A 20,260-nucleotide genomic window follows, 5' to 3' on the forward strand; every position below is an offset into this window, starting at 1 on the left:
ATTAATTGGCTCAGGTTCATAATTGGATTGACTACTTAAGAGCTAAGTAATTTATTTCAACCCTCACTAGGTGATAAGGACTTAAATAGTTCAAAAGTATTATCAGCTGAGACTGAAAAAGAATTGGCTCTGGTAGAAAAAAAAATTACAGGATGCACATTTTGGATCCAAAACTGGATTGTATTTTAGCTGTTTTCCTTCTACTCCTTCTCACATAGGAATTATTATGCAGAGAGAAGATAATATCTTAGAACGGATATTTTAAACACAGAAACAGAGTAAAATAATAAAGAACTATGTAGAAAAGGTTTCTGAATTGATTCTAAAAGGAAAAATGAGACTGTCTATTAGCAGGAATAGACCCATACAAATTATAGTGCCTTTTATTAGTACAGAAATTCCTTCAATAAGGGCAGAAAATGAACACTGACAAAGAGCTTGCAGAATTTTTTTTTGGAGAAATTAACAGCAAATACCTCAAAAGCTAATGCCTTCAGTTTATAAAAGACTCTTGATGGTTCCTCATGTTGTAAAAGGGACACCAATTTCTGGAGCTCCTCTGCTCTATATTAATGCAAATAAACCTGCTAAGGCAGGTTATAAATTAAAAAAATGAGTAAAGTGGCTCAGAGCCCTTACATAAATCATTGTTCTATGTCATTTTTATGGTATTATTAGATTTTTCTGAATATCTTAATGTAGTTAGTGACTCAATATACAGGAAGATTTTTTTTGCATATAGAAACCACTGAATTTCTTTAAGGTGACCCAGAATTAACTTCACTATTTAGTCAATTACAACTAAAAATAATTCATTGTATATAACATACATGGGTCCCATATGGACCTAGCAGGCCCTCTGGCATGAAGTAATGATAAAATTGATCAATTATTAACAGGAAATATGCTAGAAGCTTTAAAATTTCATAAGAAACACTATGCTAACAGGAAAGGTTTGAAGAAAAAAATTTTCTATCACTTGGAAACAACCAAAGGAAATTATAAGGAAACATCCTTCTTGGTCTTTGTATAACAAAGCTCCACTATCTTCAGGGAGTAATGCAAGGTACCAAAGAAATGAAATTTGATAAATGGATGTATTTCATTTTACAGAGTTTGGAAAATTTAAGTATATGGCACTGATTATATATATATATATATATATATATATATATATATATATATATACACACACACACACACACACTCAGGATTTCAATGGGCAACCACTTTTAGTTCTGACAATATTGATTCTGTAATTACACATTTATTAGAAGTTATGGCTATTATGGGGATTTCTATACAAATTAAGACTGATAATCCTACAGCATATGTTTACAGTAAAATGAAACATTTTTGCATATTACTATATAAAGTATTTTATAGGTGTACCACGCAATTCTACAGGACAAACAGTTATAGAAAGATCCAATCATAATCTCAAAGGTATGTTTAATAAACAGAAGGAGTAATGGAACTCCCAGTTATAGATTAAATAGTGCTTTATCATCTTTAAGTTTTTAAATGCTAATGAACAAAAAAGCTGCTAATGAAGAAGACATTGGGTTATGGAAAAAACCTGTTGAAACAAATCAGTCTATTTATTTTAAAAGATGTCTTAACTTCAGAATGGAAGGCAGGAAATGTGTTGTATTGGGGGAGAGGGTACATCTTTTTTTCAACAGGAGGAAAAAAGCTATGGATTCCTTTAAAATTAATAAAGACTTGATTTGACTAGGGGACACCTCCTGGAAATCCTGGCTGCAGAAACGAAGAAACCAAGAAGAATAACAAAACGGGTAACATGAGTGCTGATCTCTACATGGTAACAGCTCTGAGGCTGACTGAGACATGTTTCTGCATAGCCAATAAATCTTGTTGCCTACAGAGTCATCAGGAATTATTACTACACGCCATCTTTTTGTATTTCCATATGGATGGAAACTTATATTATAGTTTGGCTACACAGTACAAATTTATCATGTTTGATGCCCTTCACCTGCTCAAACAAAGAGCAGAGTATCATATTTAGCTGATTTGTGCACATTTTACATATATGTAAATGCAGAAATGTTTATTATCTCTAAAAGTTTATATGTTTACAGAGCAAAAGGTCCAGACACCAAAGAAGACAAGACTTATAACTCTGACGATCCAACCTCGCAGATTTCCTCAATAGCTGTTTCCTCAAAAATCTGCATACAGAACAACTTCAAAGTGGCTAGCTATGATTGTTTGGGTTCATAGACTGTTTTAGCCAGGACTTATGTTAAGCCCTTCACTTTCCCACACAGAGACTGAACTGCATATGTTAGAGCAGGATTTCTTAGAACTTGGCCAATGACCCAATTTTCTTAGGGTTCCCCAAAAGGACCATTGCTCCCTGACAGCAGGAAGCAATTTTAAGAGAATGATGCCCCAATTCCCAAAAGTAGGGTGGGTGGTTTTTGGTCATTTGGTGGGTGATGGATGTTTGTTGTCATTTTTGGTGGTTGATTGCAAGATTTTAATGGTCTTTGTCATGGACCAAACAAAATTAAGGAAGTTAGAGTCAGGAATCTCTTTTTTTCTTTCTTTTTATTTCCTCTATCCTTCATTCTCTCCTCTTTAGTGTTAAGAGGGAAAGGGATGAAAAGAAAAAATGAGGATATAAGAATGATAGGATATAAGGATTAGTTATTGAATCAACTTTTAGACTAGAAGGCAATGATAAGCCTTACATATACTGGTATAGATCTCTGTATGTTAAAATGCTGTATATATGTTTTCACTTTTGTTTAATGTATTGTACCTATGCAACTCATTTATGAATGCAATGTGATGTTCTATTCCTTGAAAGATGCTATTGCAAATTGTGGAGGGTATAAAGAAATGCAAATTGATAGTCAAACAAACCTGTGGTCATGATAGACACTACTTCAGTTAAATACATAAACAAGCTTTATTTAGCCTTCTGTAGATGTTTTCAAAGTTAAGCATACAGTTGGCAGCAAGAAACCAAGCAACATTTGCCTATTCCAATATACTATAGACACATGGTCTTTAAATCCTCAAAAATCTACAAAATATGGCAATTAAAATGCTTTATTAATAAAAGGTTTTTCATGACAGTGAGACAAGACTACTTCTGTCAGCACACCCATACTTCTTCCAAGAATATGATGAGAGTCAATGAACCTTCTTATAGAGTTTTCTTCAAATGTAAAGTTAGCCACCCATCAAAAACCTGCCCTTGCTTCAACTGCAGATAGCATGCTGTCCAAACAGTAGACAAACAGGACACAGAGGAAGTTGACTGCTGAACTTTTCTAAGACAATTAGGCAAGTTTTTCATAATTCCACACTTCACAAAAACATGTATTAGATATACTGTGCAAGTAGGCTATGAATGGTTGCTCCAACATTGTAGAGAAACCTTGAATGACTGTTCAGGTATCCAGTGACCTCTGTTATTCCTGTAGTTTTGGAAGCTGCTTGTGTGCACTTCCTCTTTACTCAGGTAATATTTATTCTTCTCAGGCCTCTGATGGGGTTGAGTACTATATAGTTATAGTCTCATAATTAAGCTTAAGTTGTTTAGAATTTAAGAAAACGATTTAAGGACTAAGGAGATATTTTTAGGTAGATAAATTCAAGCTATGAAAGAAAGTGAGTTAGGTACAGAAATTTGGTCTCTCCAAGATAGGGTTGAAAAAATACAAATGGATTAGACATTGTAAATATAATTCTTACTTGATGTTTTCATAATTTTCATATATATATATAGTTTATAGAACCTTTTATTGGACTAAAAGAGGGAGATGATAGAGTAATGTTTTTGTGCACTGTGTAAAGTTTATCACTGTGTTATTCACATGCTGACTTCTGAACCAGCAGAAATCTGATTATAGGTCAGAATTTTGTATTTTATGCATTTCCTGCATTACTGTTTGTAAACATTGTTGTCTACCACCTTCTGATTCGTTAAATTAATATGAGTCTGGGCATGTACATACATAGGGGTCAGGAAACAAACTTGGGTGTCAGTCTTAACTTCTATTTGGTTTAGAGCAGCGTGCCTTGTCCATCACTGCCTATGTAAAACTAGGTGGTCTTGTGTTTCTGCATCTGCTTCCTTACATGGCTTCTGGGGATTTATAGTCTTCAAATTGCATGATCAACACTTTTTTCTCCATCTTTATTAAATTGGGTATTTCTTATTTACATTTCAATTGTTATTCCCTTTCCCAGTTTCCAGGCCAACATCTGCCTAACCCCTGCCCCTCCCCATCCTCCCCCCATTTCAGCCCTCCCCTCAACAATCACGTTCACTGGGGGTTCAATCTTGGCAGGACCAAGGGCTTCCCCTCCCACTGGTGCTCTTACTAGGCTATTCATTGCTACCTATGCAGTTGGAACCAAGGATAGGTCCATGTATAGTCTTTGGGTAGTGGCTTAGTCCCTGGAAGCTCTGGTTGGTTGGTATTGTTGTTCATATGGGGTCTCAAGCCCCTTCAGTCTCTTTCAGTCCTTTCTCTGAATCTTTCAACGGAGGTCCCATTCTCAGTTCTGTGGTTTGCTGCTGCATTCATCTATGTATTTGCCATATTCTGGCTGTGTCTCTCAGGAGAGATCTACATCCAGTTCCTGTTGGCCTGCACTTCTTTGCTTCATCCATCTGATCTAGTGTGGTGGCTGTATATGTATGTGCCACACGTGGGGCAGGCTCTGAATGGGCGTTCCTTCAGCCTCTGTTCTGAACTTTGCCTCCCTATTCCCTCCCAAGGGTATCTTGTTCCCCTTTTAAAGAAGGAGTGAAGCATTCGCATTTTGGTCATCCTTCTTGAATTTCATGTGTTCTGTATATCTAGGATAATTCGAGCATTTGGGCTAATATCCACTTATCAATGAGTGCATACCATGTGTGTTTTTCTGTGGTTGGGTTACCTCACTCAGGATGATATTTTCCAGTTCCATCCATTTGCCTATGAATTTCATAAAGTCATTGTTTTTGATAGCTGAGTAATATTCCACTGTGTAGATGTACCACATTTTCTGTATCCATTCCTCTGTTGAAGGGCATCTGGGTTCTTTCCAGCTTCTGGCTATTATAAATAAGGCTTCTATGAACATAGTGGAGCATGTATCTTTGTTATATGTTGGGGCATCTTTTGGGTATATGTCCAAGAGAGGTATAGCTGGGTCCTCAGGTAGTTCAATGTCTAATTTTTCTGAGGAACCTCCAGACTGATTTCCAGAATGGTTGTACCAGTCTGCAATCCCATCAACAATGCAGGAATGTTCCTCTTTCTCCACATCCTCACCAGCATCTGCTGTCACCTAAGTTTTTGATCTTAGCCATTCTGACTGGTGTGAGGTGGAATCTCAGGGTTGTTTTGATTTACATTTCCCTTATGACTAAAGATGTTGAACATTTCTTTAGGTGCTTCTCAGCCATTTGGCATTCCTCAGCTGTGAATACTTTGATTAGCTTTGAACCCCATTTTTTAATAGGGTTATTTGTCTCCCTGTGGTCTAACTTCATGACTTCCTTGTATATTGGATATGAGTCCTCTCTCAGTTGTAGGATTGGTAATGAATCTTTTCTTAATCTGTTGGTTGCTGTTTTGTCTTAACAACAGTGTCCTTTGCCTTACAGAAGCTTTGTATTTTTTGAGATCCCATTTGTCAATTCTTGATCTTAGAGCATAAGCCATTCGTGTTTTGTTCAGGAAGTTTTCTCCAGTGCCCAGGTGTTCGAGATTCTTCCCCACTTTTTCTTCTATCAGTTTGAGTGTATCTGGTTTGATTTGGAGGTTCTTGATCCACTTGGACTTAAGCTTTGTACAGGGTGATAAGAATGGATCGATCTGCATTCTTCTACATGCTGACCTCCAGTTGAACCAGCACCATTTGCTGAAAATGCTATCTTTTTTCCATTGGATGGTTTTGGTTCCATGATCAACACTTCTAATCACTGAGGTATCTCCCTAATCCTGTTGAACATGTCTTTGAATTACATTTTATTTACTTTAAGTATTTTGCTGTTTCACTTTTGTATAAATCATTGGGTTATCTATATATTTATATCATATATACATATTATCAGTTTATTAATAAAATTGTGATGATATGTGTCGTTATTTCAACAGTTACATGAAATTTAGAATATTGGCATCGTTTGCATTCCTCTACCTTTCCATCTCTATAATGTAATTGCCTTGAGCATTTCCTGTATATTTATTTAAAATTTCATCTACGTATTATGACTACCAGTCTAGAAAGCCAAGAAATGTTTGTGTGCTACACATATTTCTGTGTATTGTACTTTTCCTTCTTTCCTTCCTTTTTCTTTCTTTTTTCTTCACTTTTCTCTTTCTCTTCTTTCTTTTCTCTCTCTCTTTCTTTCTCTTTCTCTCTTTCTCTCTTTCTTTCTTTCTTCCTTTCTTTCTTTCTTTCTTTCTTTCTTTCTTTCTTTCTTTCTTTCTTTCTTTCTTTCTTTCTTTCTTTCTTTCAAGACAGGCTTTCTCTGAGCGGCCTCAGGTCTCCTGGAACTTGCTCTGTAGACCAGTCTGACTTCTAGAACTCAGAGATCTGCCTGTCTCTGCCTCCTGACTGCTGGGATTAAAGATGCAGAGCACCATACCCAGTTTGTTCTTTCAAGATAATTTCCCACATGTATTTCTTTCTACTGAAAGACCCTTTTATGGTTTTTTGAAGTAAATGTACCAATAACAAATTACCATAGTTTGAAACTGATGAAAAAATGTCTCCATCTCCCTTTCATTTGGGATGCTTTTCTTCGTGTATGTATACTTTGGAATTGATAGTTCTTTTCATTAAACGATTTAAAATTATTGCAATGCTTCTTTGTTTTTAGTTTCTTCTGGGAGTTCACTGGAATTTCAATTATTTTCTTGACGTGCACATATGATATGTTTTCAGACATATCCCTGCCATCCGCTTCGCTTCACGGTCGGGGTTTATCATATTCAGTGTTTACTTATTTCCCCATTTTGTTTACCAGGGTTGGACTTTTTAACTCATTATTTACTTGGATATTTTGTCAATCTCTCTTCTCTTCTTTCAGAGAAGACAAATGCTGAATGTTTTGTTATAGTTTTGAATGCCCATGTGGTTCTATTTTGTATTTCTTTTATGCTATTTTCTCTTTCATGCAAATTCTTTCTATTTTCTAGCTCACTTATTTTCATTTTTGAAAAATCCATTCTCTTACTGGGATTTTATTTTGGCTATTGTATTTGTCTTTTTTAAAAATATGGATACACTTTCATTTTACTTTATTTTTTGAATACAGCTATGAATATTTTGTTGACACCTTTTTCCTGCAGAGAGTGTTATATATTGCCTTCTAGCCTATGTTGCCCTTTCTGGCTGTTAGTCTTATTTGGCTTCACATTTAAGGTATAAAAAAAAACCCTCACTTTTAAGCATATGTGTTCTGCTTTCTGCCTCTCTGTTTTTCCTTTTTCTTTTACTCTTCTCTGAGGCTAGGATTGTAGTTCAGTTGTAGAGTACATCTTTATTAAAAATATTCATTTACTTTTATGTGCATTGGTGTATTACCTTCATTTATGTATGTGCGAGGGGGTTGCACCTCCTGGAACTGGAGTCACAGACTGTTGTGATCTTACATGTGGATGCTTGGAAGTGAAACCAGGTTGTCTGGGAAAGCAGCCAGTTCTCTTAACTGCGGGGTCAGCTGTCCAGCCCTGTAGTGTATGTCTTAAGTGTGATCAAGTTCATAGGTTCAGCTACCAGAGACTGAAGGCATTTCTTACTTTCCCCCATTGCTTTCAGGGCTATTTCTGTGATGTATTGTTTTCTTTCTTTTTGTCTTATTTGAAGCTCTTTCAATAATTAGCTGAAGCAATTCATTTATATAAAGAATCACATGCCTTCAAGACAGTTTCCAAGGAGATTAAAGCAGCTGTCGCTATTTTACACTTTCTTTTTTCTTGGATATTTTATATATTTACATTTCAAATGTTATGGGGAGGGAGGAAAGGGGATAACATTTGTAATATTTTATGTTTTCTTATAACTTTGGAAAAAAGAACACTATAGAACACTGTAGAATAAGTCTGTGGAGTTCTGTACATTTTCATGTTAGTCCCACACTAAGAACTCTGTATATGCAATTCTCTAGATTAATGCGTTTCATGAGTATAACCAAATATGAACAGAAAGTTAAAAAAACATTGTATCTATGACGAACATGGGAAGGATTTACTTTTTGAGCAATTCAGTTCAACAGCTGTTTACATTTTTATATGTCTTTAGAGATTGTAAATGATTCAGAGGTTATAAAGTGTTTGTAGGACATGTACAAGTCATGTACAAGTTCTATATCATTTTATTTGAAATTGAGCATCTATATATAGTAATCAACTTAAGGGGTAGGGATGCGTCCGGAACAAATGCTCCATGTACCCTGCAACTCTAACGGACTGCAGAGCCATTTCATACACGCATGTACGGCTAGATTGGAATGACGATTTGCAGTAAATCAAATTATATGAAAATGTGCGACAAGTTATGGTTGTTGCATTTTCTATACTAATATATCTTCAGTTATTTTTATTAGCTATTTATTAGCTAGAACTTTCTATTTCATTGGTGAATTGCAATTTCAAATGTACTGGAAATAACAAAATTGCAAAGACCATTGTTAGATGTAAAATCTGCATTATCCACATGGTGTCGCTGTATACCACAACGTTTTGAAGCTGGAAATGAAGCAGTGATAATTAAAAAGGAAGGGAGAAAGCTTCATGTCGTCACCAGCCGAGAAAAGACAAAAAATGGTGAGGAGACAAATGATTGAAACTATGAAGTTGCAAAGTATGAGCTTGGAGTGACAGCGATACGAAAGGTGCAGCACTTTTGCAATGCTGTTTTCCAGGCTCCGAGGCCTGAGAGCCCGGCGCCTGCTTTTGCTCTCGCTTCTGCTTCTCGCAGCCTGGGAGGCAGGGAGCGGCCAGCTCCATTACTCCGTCCCAGAGGAGGCCAAACACGGTACCTTCGTGGGCCGCATCGCACAGGACCTGGGGCTGGAGTTGGCGGAGCTGGTACCCCGCTTGTTCAGACTGGCGTCCAAGGACCGCGGAGACCTTCTGGAGGTAAATCTGCAGAATGGCATTTTGTTTGTGAATTCTCGGATTGACCGGGAGGAGCTGTGCGGGAGGAGCACGGAGTGTAGCATCCACCTGGAGGTGATCGTGGACAGGCCGCTGCAGGTTTTCCACGTGGAGGTGAAGGTTAAAGATATTAATGATAACCCACCGATTTTCAAAGGCTCAGAACAAAGGATATTTATTCCTGAAAACAGACAGCTAGATTCACGGTTTCCACTAGAGGGCGCCGTGGACGCGGACATTGGTGCCAATTCTCTTTTAACTTACACGCTGAGCCCCACTGATTACTTTTCTTTGAAGGTAGAGACCACAGACGAACTAAGTAAATCCCTTTCGCTTGAACTGAGAAAATCTTTGGATAGGGAAGAAACACCAGAACTTCAGTTATTACTGACAGCCACCGATGGGGGCAAGCCAGAGTTGGAGGGGGCAGTTCGGCTGCAGATTACTGTGCTTGATGTTAATGACAACGCCCCAGTGTTTGACCAGGCCGTCTACAGAGCACAGTTAACAGAATCTACAGTGAATGGAACATTAGTGACCACATTAAATGCCACTGACGCTGATGAAGGGGTCAATGGTGAAGTTGTGTTTTCCTTTGGCAATGACGTTTCTCCTGACATTCAAGAAAAATTCAAAGTGGATTCTATTTCAGGAGAAATTAGGGTGATCGGTGATCTAGATTATGAAAAAACAAAATCCTATGAAATTCAAGTAAAGGCAGTTGATAAAGGAACTCCCTCCATGTCAAATCACTGCAAGGTTTTGGTGAAAGTCCTGGATGTAAATGATAATGTTCCGGAGCTGATGATCACATCCTTGTCTTTGCCCATCAAAGAGGATGCCCCACTTAACACTGTCGTCGCACTCATTAAGGTATCCGACATTGACTCAGGTGTCAATGGGCAGGTGACCTGCTCCCTGAGTCCTCATCTCCCCTTCAAGCTCGTGTCCACCTTCAAGAATTACTATTCGCTGGTGCTGGACGGTGCTTTGGACCGAGAGACCACAGCTGACTATAAGGTGGTGGTGACAGCCCGGGATGGGGGCTTACCCTCGCTGTGGGCCACGGCCAGTGTGTCTGTGGAGGTGGCTGACGTGAACGACAATGCTCCTGCGTTCGCGCAGCCCGAATACACGGTGTTCGTGAAGGAGAATAATCCGCCTGGCGCGCACATCTTCACCGTGTCAGCAGTGGACGCGGACGCGCAGGAGAACGCGCTGGTGTCCTACTCGCTGGTGGAGCGGAGGGTAGGCGAGCGCTTGCTATCGAGTTACGTATCTGTGCACGCGGAGAGCGGCAAGGTGTTCGCGCTGCAGCCTCTGGACCATGAGGAGGTGGAGCTGCTGCAGTTCCAGGTGAGCGCGCGGGATGCTGGTGTGCCTGCCCTGGGCAGCAATGTGACTCTGCAGGTGTTTGTGTTGGATGAGAATGACAATGCACCCACGCTGCTGGGGCCTCACGCAGGCAGCGCAGTGAGCGAAATGGTGTCACGGACAGTGGGTGCAGGATATGTGGTGACGAAAGTGCGCGCAGTGGATGCGGACTCTGGCTACAATGCGTGGCTGTCATATGAACTGCAACCTCCTACTGGTGGTGCACGCAACCCGTTCCGCGTGGGGCTGTACACTGGTGAGATCAGCACCACACGCTCCCTAGATGAGGTCGATGTTTCACGACAGCGTCTCTTGGTCCTGGTAAAGGACCATGGAGAGCCAATGCTGACTGCTACGGCTACCGTGTTGGTATCTCTGGTGGAAAGCAGTCCGATTCAGAAAGCCTCTTTGCCGGTATTAACTGGCGCAGTGGGTTCCCGGGCGTCGCTGGTGGATGTCAACGTGTACCTAATCATCGCCATCTGCGCAGTGTCCAGCCTGTTGGTGCTCACTCTGCTGCTGTACACAGCGCTGCGCTGCTCAGCGACACCAGCAGATGGAGTCTGTGCTCCTGGGAAGCCCATGCTGGTGTGCTCCAGCGCGGTGGGAAGCTGGTCATACTCACAGCAGAGGCGACAGAGGGTGTGCTCTGGAGAGGGTCTGCCCAAGACCGACCTCATGGCCTTCAGCCCGGGTCTATCCCCAGGTTTGAACATAGCGGAAAGAAGTGACCACCCAGAAGTAAATTCAGATCTTTCTGGTAACGTAAGTCCAAGTTTGAGCTATGGTTTCAAACTTCTTTTTAGATTTTTTACTTTTAAAGTCATTCTTTTAATAGAACTTAGAAAGTATTCAATGAAATGTCACAAACTGTGTTTCCAAATACTCCAGTACTGGCAGCTGGGTAATAGAGTTAGGAAACAAGCAATGTTTGTATAAATTATTCTATTCTTTTATTTACATGGTAGAATATTTTTTTTTTAAATTCAGTACTATCAGTATTAATTTTGGATAGTGGTGGTATGGAGTCAAGGGCCTCATAAATGATAGGCGAGCACAGAAAGGCTGGTCATTTTTAACAATGGCTCTCAACTCTTAAGTGCCTTGCTCTGCACAAATAATTGTAGGCAAAGTTACAGAAACCTTGCGCTTTCTTTCTACATTGCTCCATTTCAAAGTGGGAATTAAATAATAATTTTAAGCACTATGATCTAAAATATATTTGTTGATGGTATTTTAGTTTCTACATTAAAATATCCAACAATTTCCTGGTATCATTCCTTGGTTTAAAAGAATAATTAGTATGTCAACTTGTATCTTAAGCAATCTAGTCAGTTGAAACCTGCCCCTTTATTTGCCAATGTCCCCAAACTCTTTATTTTCTCTTCTTTTACTCCTGATACACTATTAGGTGATATTTTAACTTCTTTAACAGATGATATTGTTAAGGGCAAGAACAACTAAGTTTAGAATATTTACTATTTTTTCTTGTTTATTACAGTTCATTACATTTGACTGAATATATAAAGTTGCTTTCAATTAAACAACTTTGCAGAAATCAAAATTTAAATACTGCTTAAAATCCAAAATAAAAGACCAAGAGAAAGATAGTAATAATTTTTCCAAATGAAATTTTACTATGTACAAATTCCTAATTTCTTTCTAGAAATGAATATGGAAATTTAAAAAAGGGATAGGAAAGGAACATTTTTTTGAGACAGGGTTTCTTTGTGTAGCCCTGGCTATCTTGCAAGTCACTGTGTAGACCAGGCTGGCCTCGAATTCAGAGATCCCGTTCCTGCTGCTGCCTGAATGCTGGGATTAGAGGCATGAAAATCCACCACCAGGCTGAAAGGGAAATTCTATACACAAGTTATTCAGATGAGGAATAATGGTCTCTTCAAAGTTTGATTCATAGTCATTATGCTGATCAATAGTGAGATAATGAATAACGTATTAGGCAGTGTTCTACAGCAGTTTTAACAGCCAATGGATACTCATTAATATAGGTCTCTCTGCTTTTAACCTTTTAGTCAAGAGCTTGCTAAATTCGTGTGTGTTTCTTTGTGTGTGCTTGAGAGAGAGAGAGAGAGAGAGATAGTGATACACACTCACATAGAGACATGTGTATGTGTGTATGTAAGGGTATACTCACCTGTGCTTACAGGTGTGAAGGTCAGTAGTTAATGGTAGTTATCTTCCTCAATGATTCTGTACATTTTATTTTGAGTCAGGTATTTTGAGTCATTCTTTTGGCTAGACTGTCGGGGCATGCAAACACTAGGAATCTGAACTCAGGTTCTCATGCTTGAAAACCATGCACTTTACCCACCAAGCCATCTCTGCAGCCTCTACCATAATGCTTTACTTCTTAGATTCAATTTCATAGTCACACAAGTATCAAGTGAATGCATCTTGTTGGCTAAACATCCAAACAAGCGTACTGAAAAAATCCCTTAAATCCTCCCGTAAAAGTACAACACCAATAGATGTGCTAACACGGAAGGAAGGAAGCTGAGGAGGTCTCAACTCTAGACCAAGAACCACAGACAACTAAGGAATGCCAAGAGCAGGAGATACAGTTTTCCCGAGAGAAGAGCCCACCAACTGGTTATTCAATACCAAATGGCCAGCCCTGAAAACATATATGCAAGTAACACTATATAGACTGAACCAATTGCATTTAGATGCACACACACACACACACACACACACACACACACACACACGTGCGTGCATGAACAATTATAGGAAAATAAGCCATAAATTTAAAAAAAGATCAAGGGAGGGTATATAAGAAAGTTTAGAAGGAGGAATGTGAGAAATGTAAAATATTCTATGAAAAATTAAATTGAGTTGATAGCTAAGTTTCCTGAGGTTGGGGTGATAGGTTGACAGGAGTGTTGCTTAGAGCATTGTAAGACATGAGCCAAAAGCATGTTCCTGCAACTTTTCAAATATTAATATTATGGGACACAATCTCTGGGCAAGAATAACCAAAGAATAATTTTGGAATAATGATGCTAAAGAATAAAGTTCCAATTTTCTCTACAGGTGACATAAACCTCATAGGATTATACAATTGGAAAGAATATATTCAGAAACCATAAATAAAATTTTCTTCCTCACTTACATTATTATGTCTCCATGGCTATATTCATTAGTAACACATGAGCATTGTCTTTAGAGAGACATTCAGTATTTATAATTCATTCACGCAACAAGTACATAATGACAGCCTGGCATATGAAAATCCCTGCAATAAAACCCCAAGCACACAGTAGCACTGACAGTATGGTAGTCCACATTCCTGGCCTCAAGAGGACATTTTATCCTGTTTACAGTAATAATCGAGTTATAAGAGGTATTGGATTTGGTGTAATGTTACATTTTCAATTTTTTTGTCAAACCAACACATTCATAAAAGTAAATATTATCATATATATGACTGTATCCTATAGTTTTCAAAACCTATCTTAATAAGGGTTCTTAAATGTTTTAACGTCCCTTCTAGCCCACCTCCCACCAGAGGTAGTAGAAAGGAAAGATTAATAGGGCAAAGGAGGATGTGGACTTGTTTAGAAATAGCCCTTTAGGGGCGATTCCAATCTTTGTTGTTAGGAAAGCAACAGTTCAGTTCACATGAATCAGCAGTGGCAGCTCAATCCACTTTCAAACACCATTCATGAATCAGCAATGGCAATTCAATCCAGAAGAAACCCCAAGGCTCTGCCAAGAAGCCACTGGAATATCACAAGATGTTCTTTGGTGCATTTTTCTTTATGAAGTCAGCAAAGAAGGCAAGGCAAACCAATGCTAAAGCATAATCAGGGAAGACCAGCAAAGAATTGTAAGTTGACCAATGACACACCGTAGTTCACTGTATGTTGAGTTATATTTATACCCTTCCCAAACATCATGTGTTCTCTCAAGCATCTGCTCTAGCAAATCATCATTATCCCCCTTTCAAGCAGCTTTCAGAAAAACACTACCTATCTGTTGTCAGCAAAACATAAGATAATTTCCCGACAAACATCACATGACAAAACTAAGTCTCCAAAGAAAGCAGAAATTTCCACTGTATGTGACGTTTTAAACAATGAAACATGCTGCTGACCATGCTTAACAAGTATTCTAGAAACAGAACATATTATAAATTTCTTCCTTATGCCAATCATTCTTAGAAAACTGTAATTCTTGTGACAGCAGCTGAAGAGTAAAAATAAAGCAAGTCCATGGAAAATGCTCTGAAAGGAGACATTAAAATGATAAAAACAAGCAGGCATGGTGGTGCACGCCTTTAATCCCAACACTTGGGATGCAGAGACAGTGGACCTCTGAGTTTGAGGCTACTCTGGTGTAAAGAGCAAGTTCCAGGATTGCCGGGGTTACACAGAGAAACTCCATCTCAGAAAAAATGATGAAACTATTGGGAGGGATAGAATTTTTTGAGTTACACTGAAAAATTGTAAGTAGAAGATTAACAATATTGTCTTCTTTTAAACTCAGAAAAACTTGAGTAAGGTCGACATTTGAGGGTAGAATGGCATAACTCGTTATATTAATAAGTTTATATGTACTGTACTGGGGAGATTGTTCAGTGGTTAAGGTCCCTTGCTGCCTTTCCAGAAGACCCAGGATTGAGTCCCAGCTCCCACATGGTGGTTCATAACCATTTGTTACTCTAGTTTCAGAAGAGCTGAAGCAGTCTTCTGGATGTGCAGTTGTCGCAGAATACTTTACGGAAAGATTAATTATGACTAGAAACCTGCATCCTATGATAGCACCAATAGCCTTTTAAATTTGTCTGGAAGAGCTCAGCTTACTGGCACGTACTTGTCCTTGGGTGGTGGAGGCAATAGGATCCCAATTTAAAGGCCATCCTATGCTACAGAACAAGTGTGAGGCTAGCCTATGATATAAGTGACACTGTCTTAACAAGTAAATGAAGACACAAAACCCAATAATAACAATAACAAGACCTGAACCAAGCAAATTTGACTTTGATGTATTTGGTTATGCCCTCGTAAAACTACATTGTGAACACAAAGTTCAAGATGAGTCCATTGTAGATACAAGAACAAGGAGACTATTCTTTCTGTGTATCAAGCTTAAAAGGTTTTGGATTAGTTAATTCTATTAACTTGGGAATGAATCTCAAAAATTAATCACAATTAAAAAAGACCTGAATTTAGAATTACAAAGTGTGAAAAGTGACTGTACTTTATGGAATTCTATTATAGCATAAAGGGAAAACATAAACTTGGAGTAATGTTAAGATTTAATATTCAACATAGACATGGATGGATTTTCCATTGTTAGTTGATGTTATTGCCCCACTCAGAATACTCCAATGTTTTTTCTTCCTTCACATCATTTTAATGAAATGAATTATTTCACATCTTATTCTTAAATTGATTTTGAAAAGTTCATTGTGCACATTCATTGTACATTCTGTTTTATGTAAGGGCATTTTCATACAGGTATAAAATACACATTGAGTATTTCCTCCAGACTCTCTTCCTCTCTTTCTCACCGTTCTTCCTCATCCCACTAGACCTCTTTGTTCTTCTAGATAGTGTTTTCTTCTTTCATCATATATATAACGTATGCTATACATACATATATTATATGTATGTGTGTGTATTTATACCTGATTTTATGTATCATTATAAAATCTAGGTATAAAATCTCAGGACCACTATTAAGAACAAACATGGAATATAGTTCTGTCTGAAGCAGGATTAATTTGTTTTCTTAATATAATTATCTTCATTGATATTCATCTTACTGCAAAAGGTAATAAGTGAACTAAGTTTAAAATACTGGACTCAGAGAAAAGTTATTAGTGTCATTATTAGTTTTTCTTCTTTTTTTTTTTTTTTTTTTTCCGGGGCTGGGGACCGAACCCAGGACCTTGCGCTTCCTAGTCAAGCGCTCTACCACTGAGCCAAATCCCCAACCCCCTTTTTTTTTTCTTCTTTTTTTTTTATTATTTTTTTATTATTTTTTTTTATTATTAGTTTTTCAAGGCAGGGTTTCTCTGTTTTACCATTGCTTGTCCTAGAATTTGCTTTGTAGACCAGACTGGGCTCAAAATCAGAGATCCTGCCTCTGCCTCCCAAGTACTGGGATTAAAGGCGTGCATCACCATACCCAACTCAGAGAAAAGTTATTAAGATCTAGCTCCAGGACAATCTATCTGTATTGCTGCTTTTACTGACAGTGTAAACTTTGCAGTTCATTTTGTTTTCCTCTAAGAAAGCTAAAAACAACATTTTAAACTTAAACAGAGTAACAAGTGTGCAACTTGAGAAGAACTTCGCTAACTGACATTCCTCCATTCATTTCAAATAATCCCACACCATCTTTACTTGAGTTTCATATTTTTACACATGAAGGAAGTTGACTAAAAATTAATAAAGATACTCTCAAGTAACTAAGACCAAAAAGATCAGTTTGTTCTTTTTGCATGAAAATTCAAATATAACAGATAAGAGAATGATCCTAAAGTAAAAATATATTTTTTATATAAGAAACTAATGTAACCAGCAATTTAAACCTCGAAATTATAAATAACAAAAGTGTATTTAAACACATTTTCAATGAACAAAAATAGCCATTGATTCTCTTGTACTTGATTTGAAGAAGCAATAAAAAATGTAATATTACAAAAAATGAAACCAGTCTATCCAAAAGATACTTGCACATGTGTGTTGGTAAGATCACTATTTACAAGAAGCAAACAGACGTTCATGGATGGTTGAATGGACACTCAAAAATGCTGTGAATACACAACGGAATCATTCAGCATTAAAAAGGAAAGAAATCTTGTAACATGCTACAAGACGGGTGAAACTTCAGGACATTGTGGTAAGCTGACAGAGCCAGTCTCAAAAAAAAAGGAAAACAGAGCACTCAAGCCAGAACAACAACCTCAGCAAATCTTTTATGGATTAACTCACACTGTAGTGAAACTTACATAAGCACGGAGTAGAATAGTGGTTACCGTGGGCAAGGCCAGGGGAGCTGGAGTTAACTAAATTTGCAACAACGTGAATATACTTAGCACTACTGAAGTATACACTGAATTAACGCATAAACTTCACATCGACAGTTAAATACGGTAAACTCATATTTACAGTTAATAAGGTAAAATTCAAACCAGCTTAACCACAGGGTGTCGCTGTCTACCAGAGAGTGATTTCTCTCTTGGAAAGAAAACACCCTGAGCTCTTTGTTACTCCAGATAAAACGACAGGAGAAGCAGGAGGATTTGAGTAGGTGTTAGACCTTTTATTTTATTTAAAAAAAATGATCGTTTAATTTGACCAACTCACGGAGGACTAGAAGTGATGCCTTCTTTGAGAGGGGGTCCAGAGGTCAGGCAGTGTCTGCTGCTCTTGCTTCCTTTCCTCGCAGCCTGGGAGGCAGGGAGCGGCCAGCTTCATTACTCCGTTACAGAAGAGGCCAAACACGGTACCTTCGTGGGCCGCATCGCGCAGGACCTGGGGCTGGAGCTGGCGGAGCTGGTGCCCCGCCTGTTCAGGGTGGCGTCCAAGGACCGCGGAGACCTTCTGGAGGTAAATCTGCAGAATGGCATTTTGTTTGTGAATTCTCGGATCGACCGGGAGGAGCTGTGCGGGCAGAGCGCGGAGTGCAGCATCCACCTGGAGGTGATCGTGGACAGGCCGCTGCAGGTTTTCCACGTGGAGGTGGAGGTGAGGGACATTAACGACAACCCGCCTCTATTTCCAATGACAGAAAAAATTATCCAGTTTTTCGAATCTAGGGTGCTTCACTCGCGGTTTCCTTTAGAGGGAGCATCTGATGCAGATATAGGAGCAAATGCTCTTCTGTCCTACAAGCTCAGCCCCAGCGAGTTTTTCTTTCTAGATGTACAAACGAGTGATGAACTAAGCCAATCTCTGTTTCTTGTGCTGGGGAAATCTCTGGATAGAGAGGAGAATGCGGAGGTGAAATTGTTACTGGTAGCTACCGACGGAGGCAAGCCTGAACTCACGGGCACTGTTCAAATACTCATTAAGGTGTTAGATGTGAATGACAACGAACCTACTTTCCCCCAGTCAGTTTACAAAGTGCCGCTGTTAGAGAACACTGCAAACGGAACCCTGGTGATTAAATTAAACGCTTCTGATGCAGATGAAGGAGCGAACAGTGAGATTGTGTATTCACTCAGTAGTGATGTGTCTTCTACCACACGGACAAAGTTTCAAATAGACGCAAACTCAGGAGAAATCAGAACTACGGGAGAATTAGATTATGAAGAAAAGACATCGTATGAAATCCAGATCATTGCATCTGACAAAGGAACCCCGTCAATGTCAGGGCATTGTAAAATTTCAGTAAAACTTATGGATATCAATGACAACACGCCGGAAGTTTCAATAACGTCTCTTTCACTACCTGTCCAAGAGAATGCTCCACTGGGTGCTGTCATCGCCCTCATCTCAGTCTCAGATCGTGACTCAGGAATCAATGGGCAGGTGACCTGCTCCCTAAGTCCTCACCTCCCCTTCAAGCTGGTGTCCACTTTCAAGAACTACTATTCGCTCGTGCTGGACAGCGCTTTGGACCGGGAAACCACAGCTGAGTATAAGGTAATGGTGACAGCCCGGGACGGGGGCTCACCTTCGCTGCAGGCCACAGCTACCATTTCTGTGGAGGTGGCTGACGTGAACGATAATGCGCCTCTGTTCGCGCAGCCTGAATACACGGTGTTCGTGAAGGAGAACAATCCACCCGGCGCACACATCTTTACAGTGTCGGCGGTGGATGCAGATGCACAGGAGAACGCGTTGGTGTTTTACTCGTTGGTGGAGCGGAGGATGGGTGAACGCTTGCTGTCGAGCTATGTGTCTGTGCACGCGGAGAGCGGCAAGGTGTTCGCGCTGCAGCCTCTGGACCATGAGGAGCTGGAGCTGCTGCAGTTCCAGGTGAGCGCGCGGGATGCTGGTGTGCCTGCCCTGGGCAGCAATGTGACTCTGCAGGTGTTTGTGCTGGATGAGAACGACAATGCACCCATGCTGCTGCCTCACGGAGCTGTGGGAGTTGGCGGCTCAGTTAGTGAGCTTGTGCCTAGGTCAGTAGGTTCAGGTCATGTGGTCACCAAGGTGCATGCAGTGGATGCAGACTCTGGTTACAATGCGTGGCTGTCATATGAACTGCAACCCACAGTTGGCACACGTATCCCGTTCCGCGTGGGTCTGTATACGGGTGAAATCAGCACCACGCGCGCCTTAGATGAAGTGGATGCGCTGCGCCATCGCCTACTAGTGTTGGTGAAGGACCATGGTGAGCCTGCGCTAACTGCCACAGCCACAGTGTTACTTTCTCTAGTTGAGAATGGGCAAGCTCCAAAAACTTCATCAAGAGCGTTGGTAGATGCCGCTGGCCAAGAGACATCTCTGGTGACTGTTAATGTGTATCTGATCATCGCCATCTGCGCAGTGTCCAGCCTGTTAGTGCTCACCCTGTTGCTGTACACCGCGCTGCGCTGCTCGGCGATGCCCACCAATGGAGCCTGTGCTCCAGGGAAGCCCATGCTGGTGTGCTCCAGCGCGGTGGGAAGCTGGTCGTACTCGCAGCAGAGGCGACAGAGGGTGTGCTCTGGAGAGGGCCTACCTAAGACTGATCTCATGGCCTTCAGTCCCAGTCTATCCCAAGGTCCAGAATCGGCAGAAGAGAGACAACCACCCTTAGAGGCCGAACACTTAGGAAAGGTA

General features: G+C 39.8%; 1 protein-coding gene across 4 annotated transcripts in view; it reads left to right on the forward strand.

Moving 5' to 3' along the window:
- The window catches only part of Pcdha4 (protocadherin alpha 4), a 431,954-nt gene that overhangs the window by 158,290 nt on the left and 253,404 nt on the right, over positions 1 to 20,260 (forward strand). For 2 of the 4 annotated variants that reach the window (XM_063277068.1, XM_017600822.3), the window contains exon 3: positions 1,739 to 11,279. In XM_063277068.1, coding sequence (XP_063133138.1) covers positions 8,892 to 11,279 — 2,388 coding nt within the window. In that variant the 5' untranslated portion in view covers positions 1,739 to 8,891. Of the gene's footprint in view, positions 1 to 1,738; positions 11,280 to 11,491; positions 20,258 to 20,260 lie in introns of those variants that run through there. The other 2 variants (XM_063277061.1, XM_063277067.1) reach the window with 1 other exon arrangement.

Source organism: Rattus norvegicus, chromosome 18, assembly GCF_036323735.1.
Source record: "Rattus norvegicus strain BN/NHsdMcwi chromosome 18, GRCr8, whole genome shotgun sequence".
Classification (NCBI taxonomy): domain Eukaryota; kingdom Metazoa; phylum Chordata; class Mammalia; order Rodentia; family Muridae; genus Rattus; species Rattus norvegicus.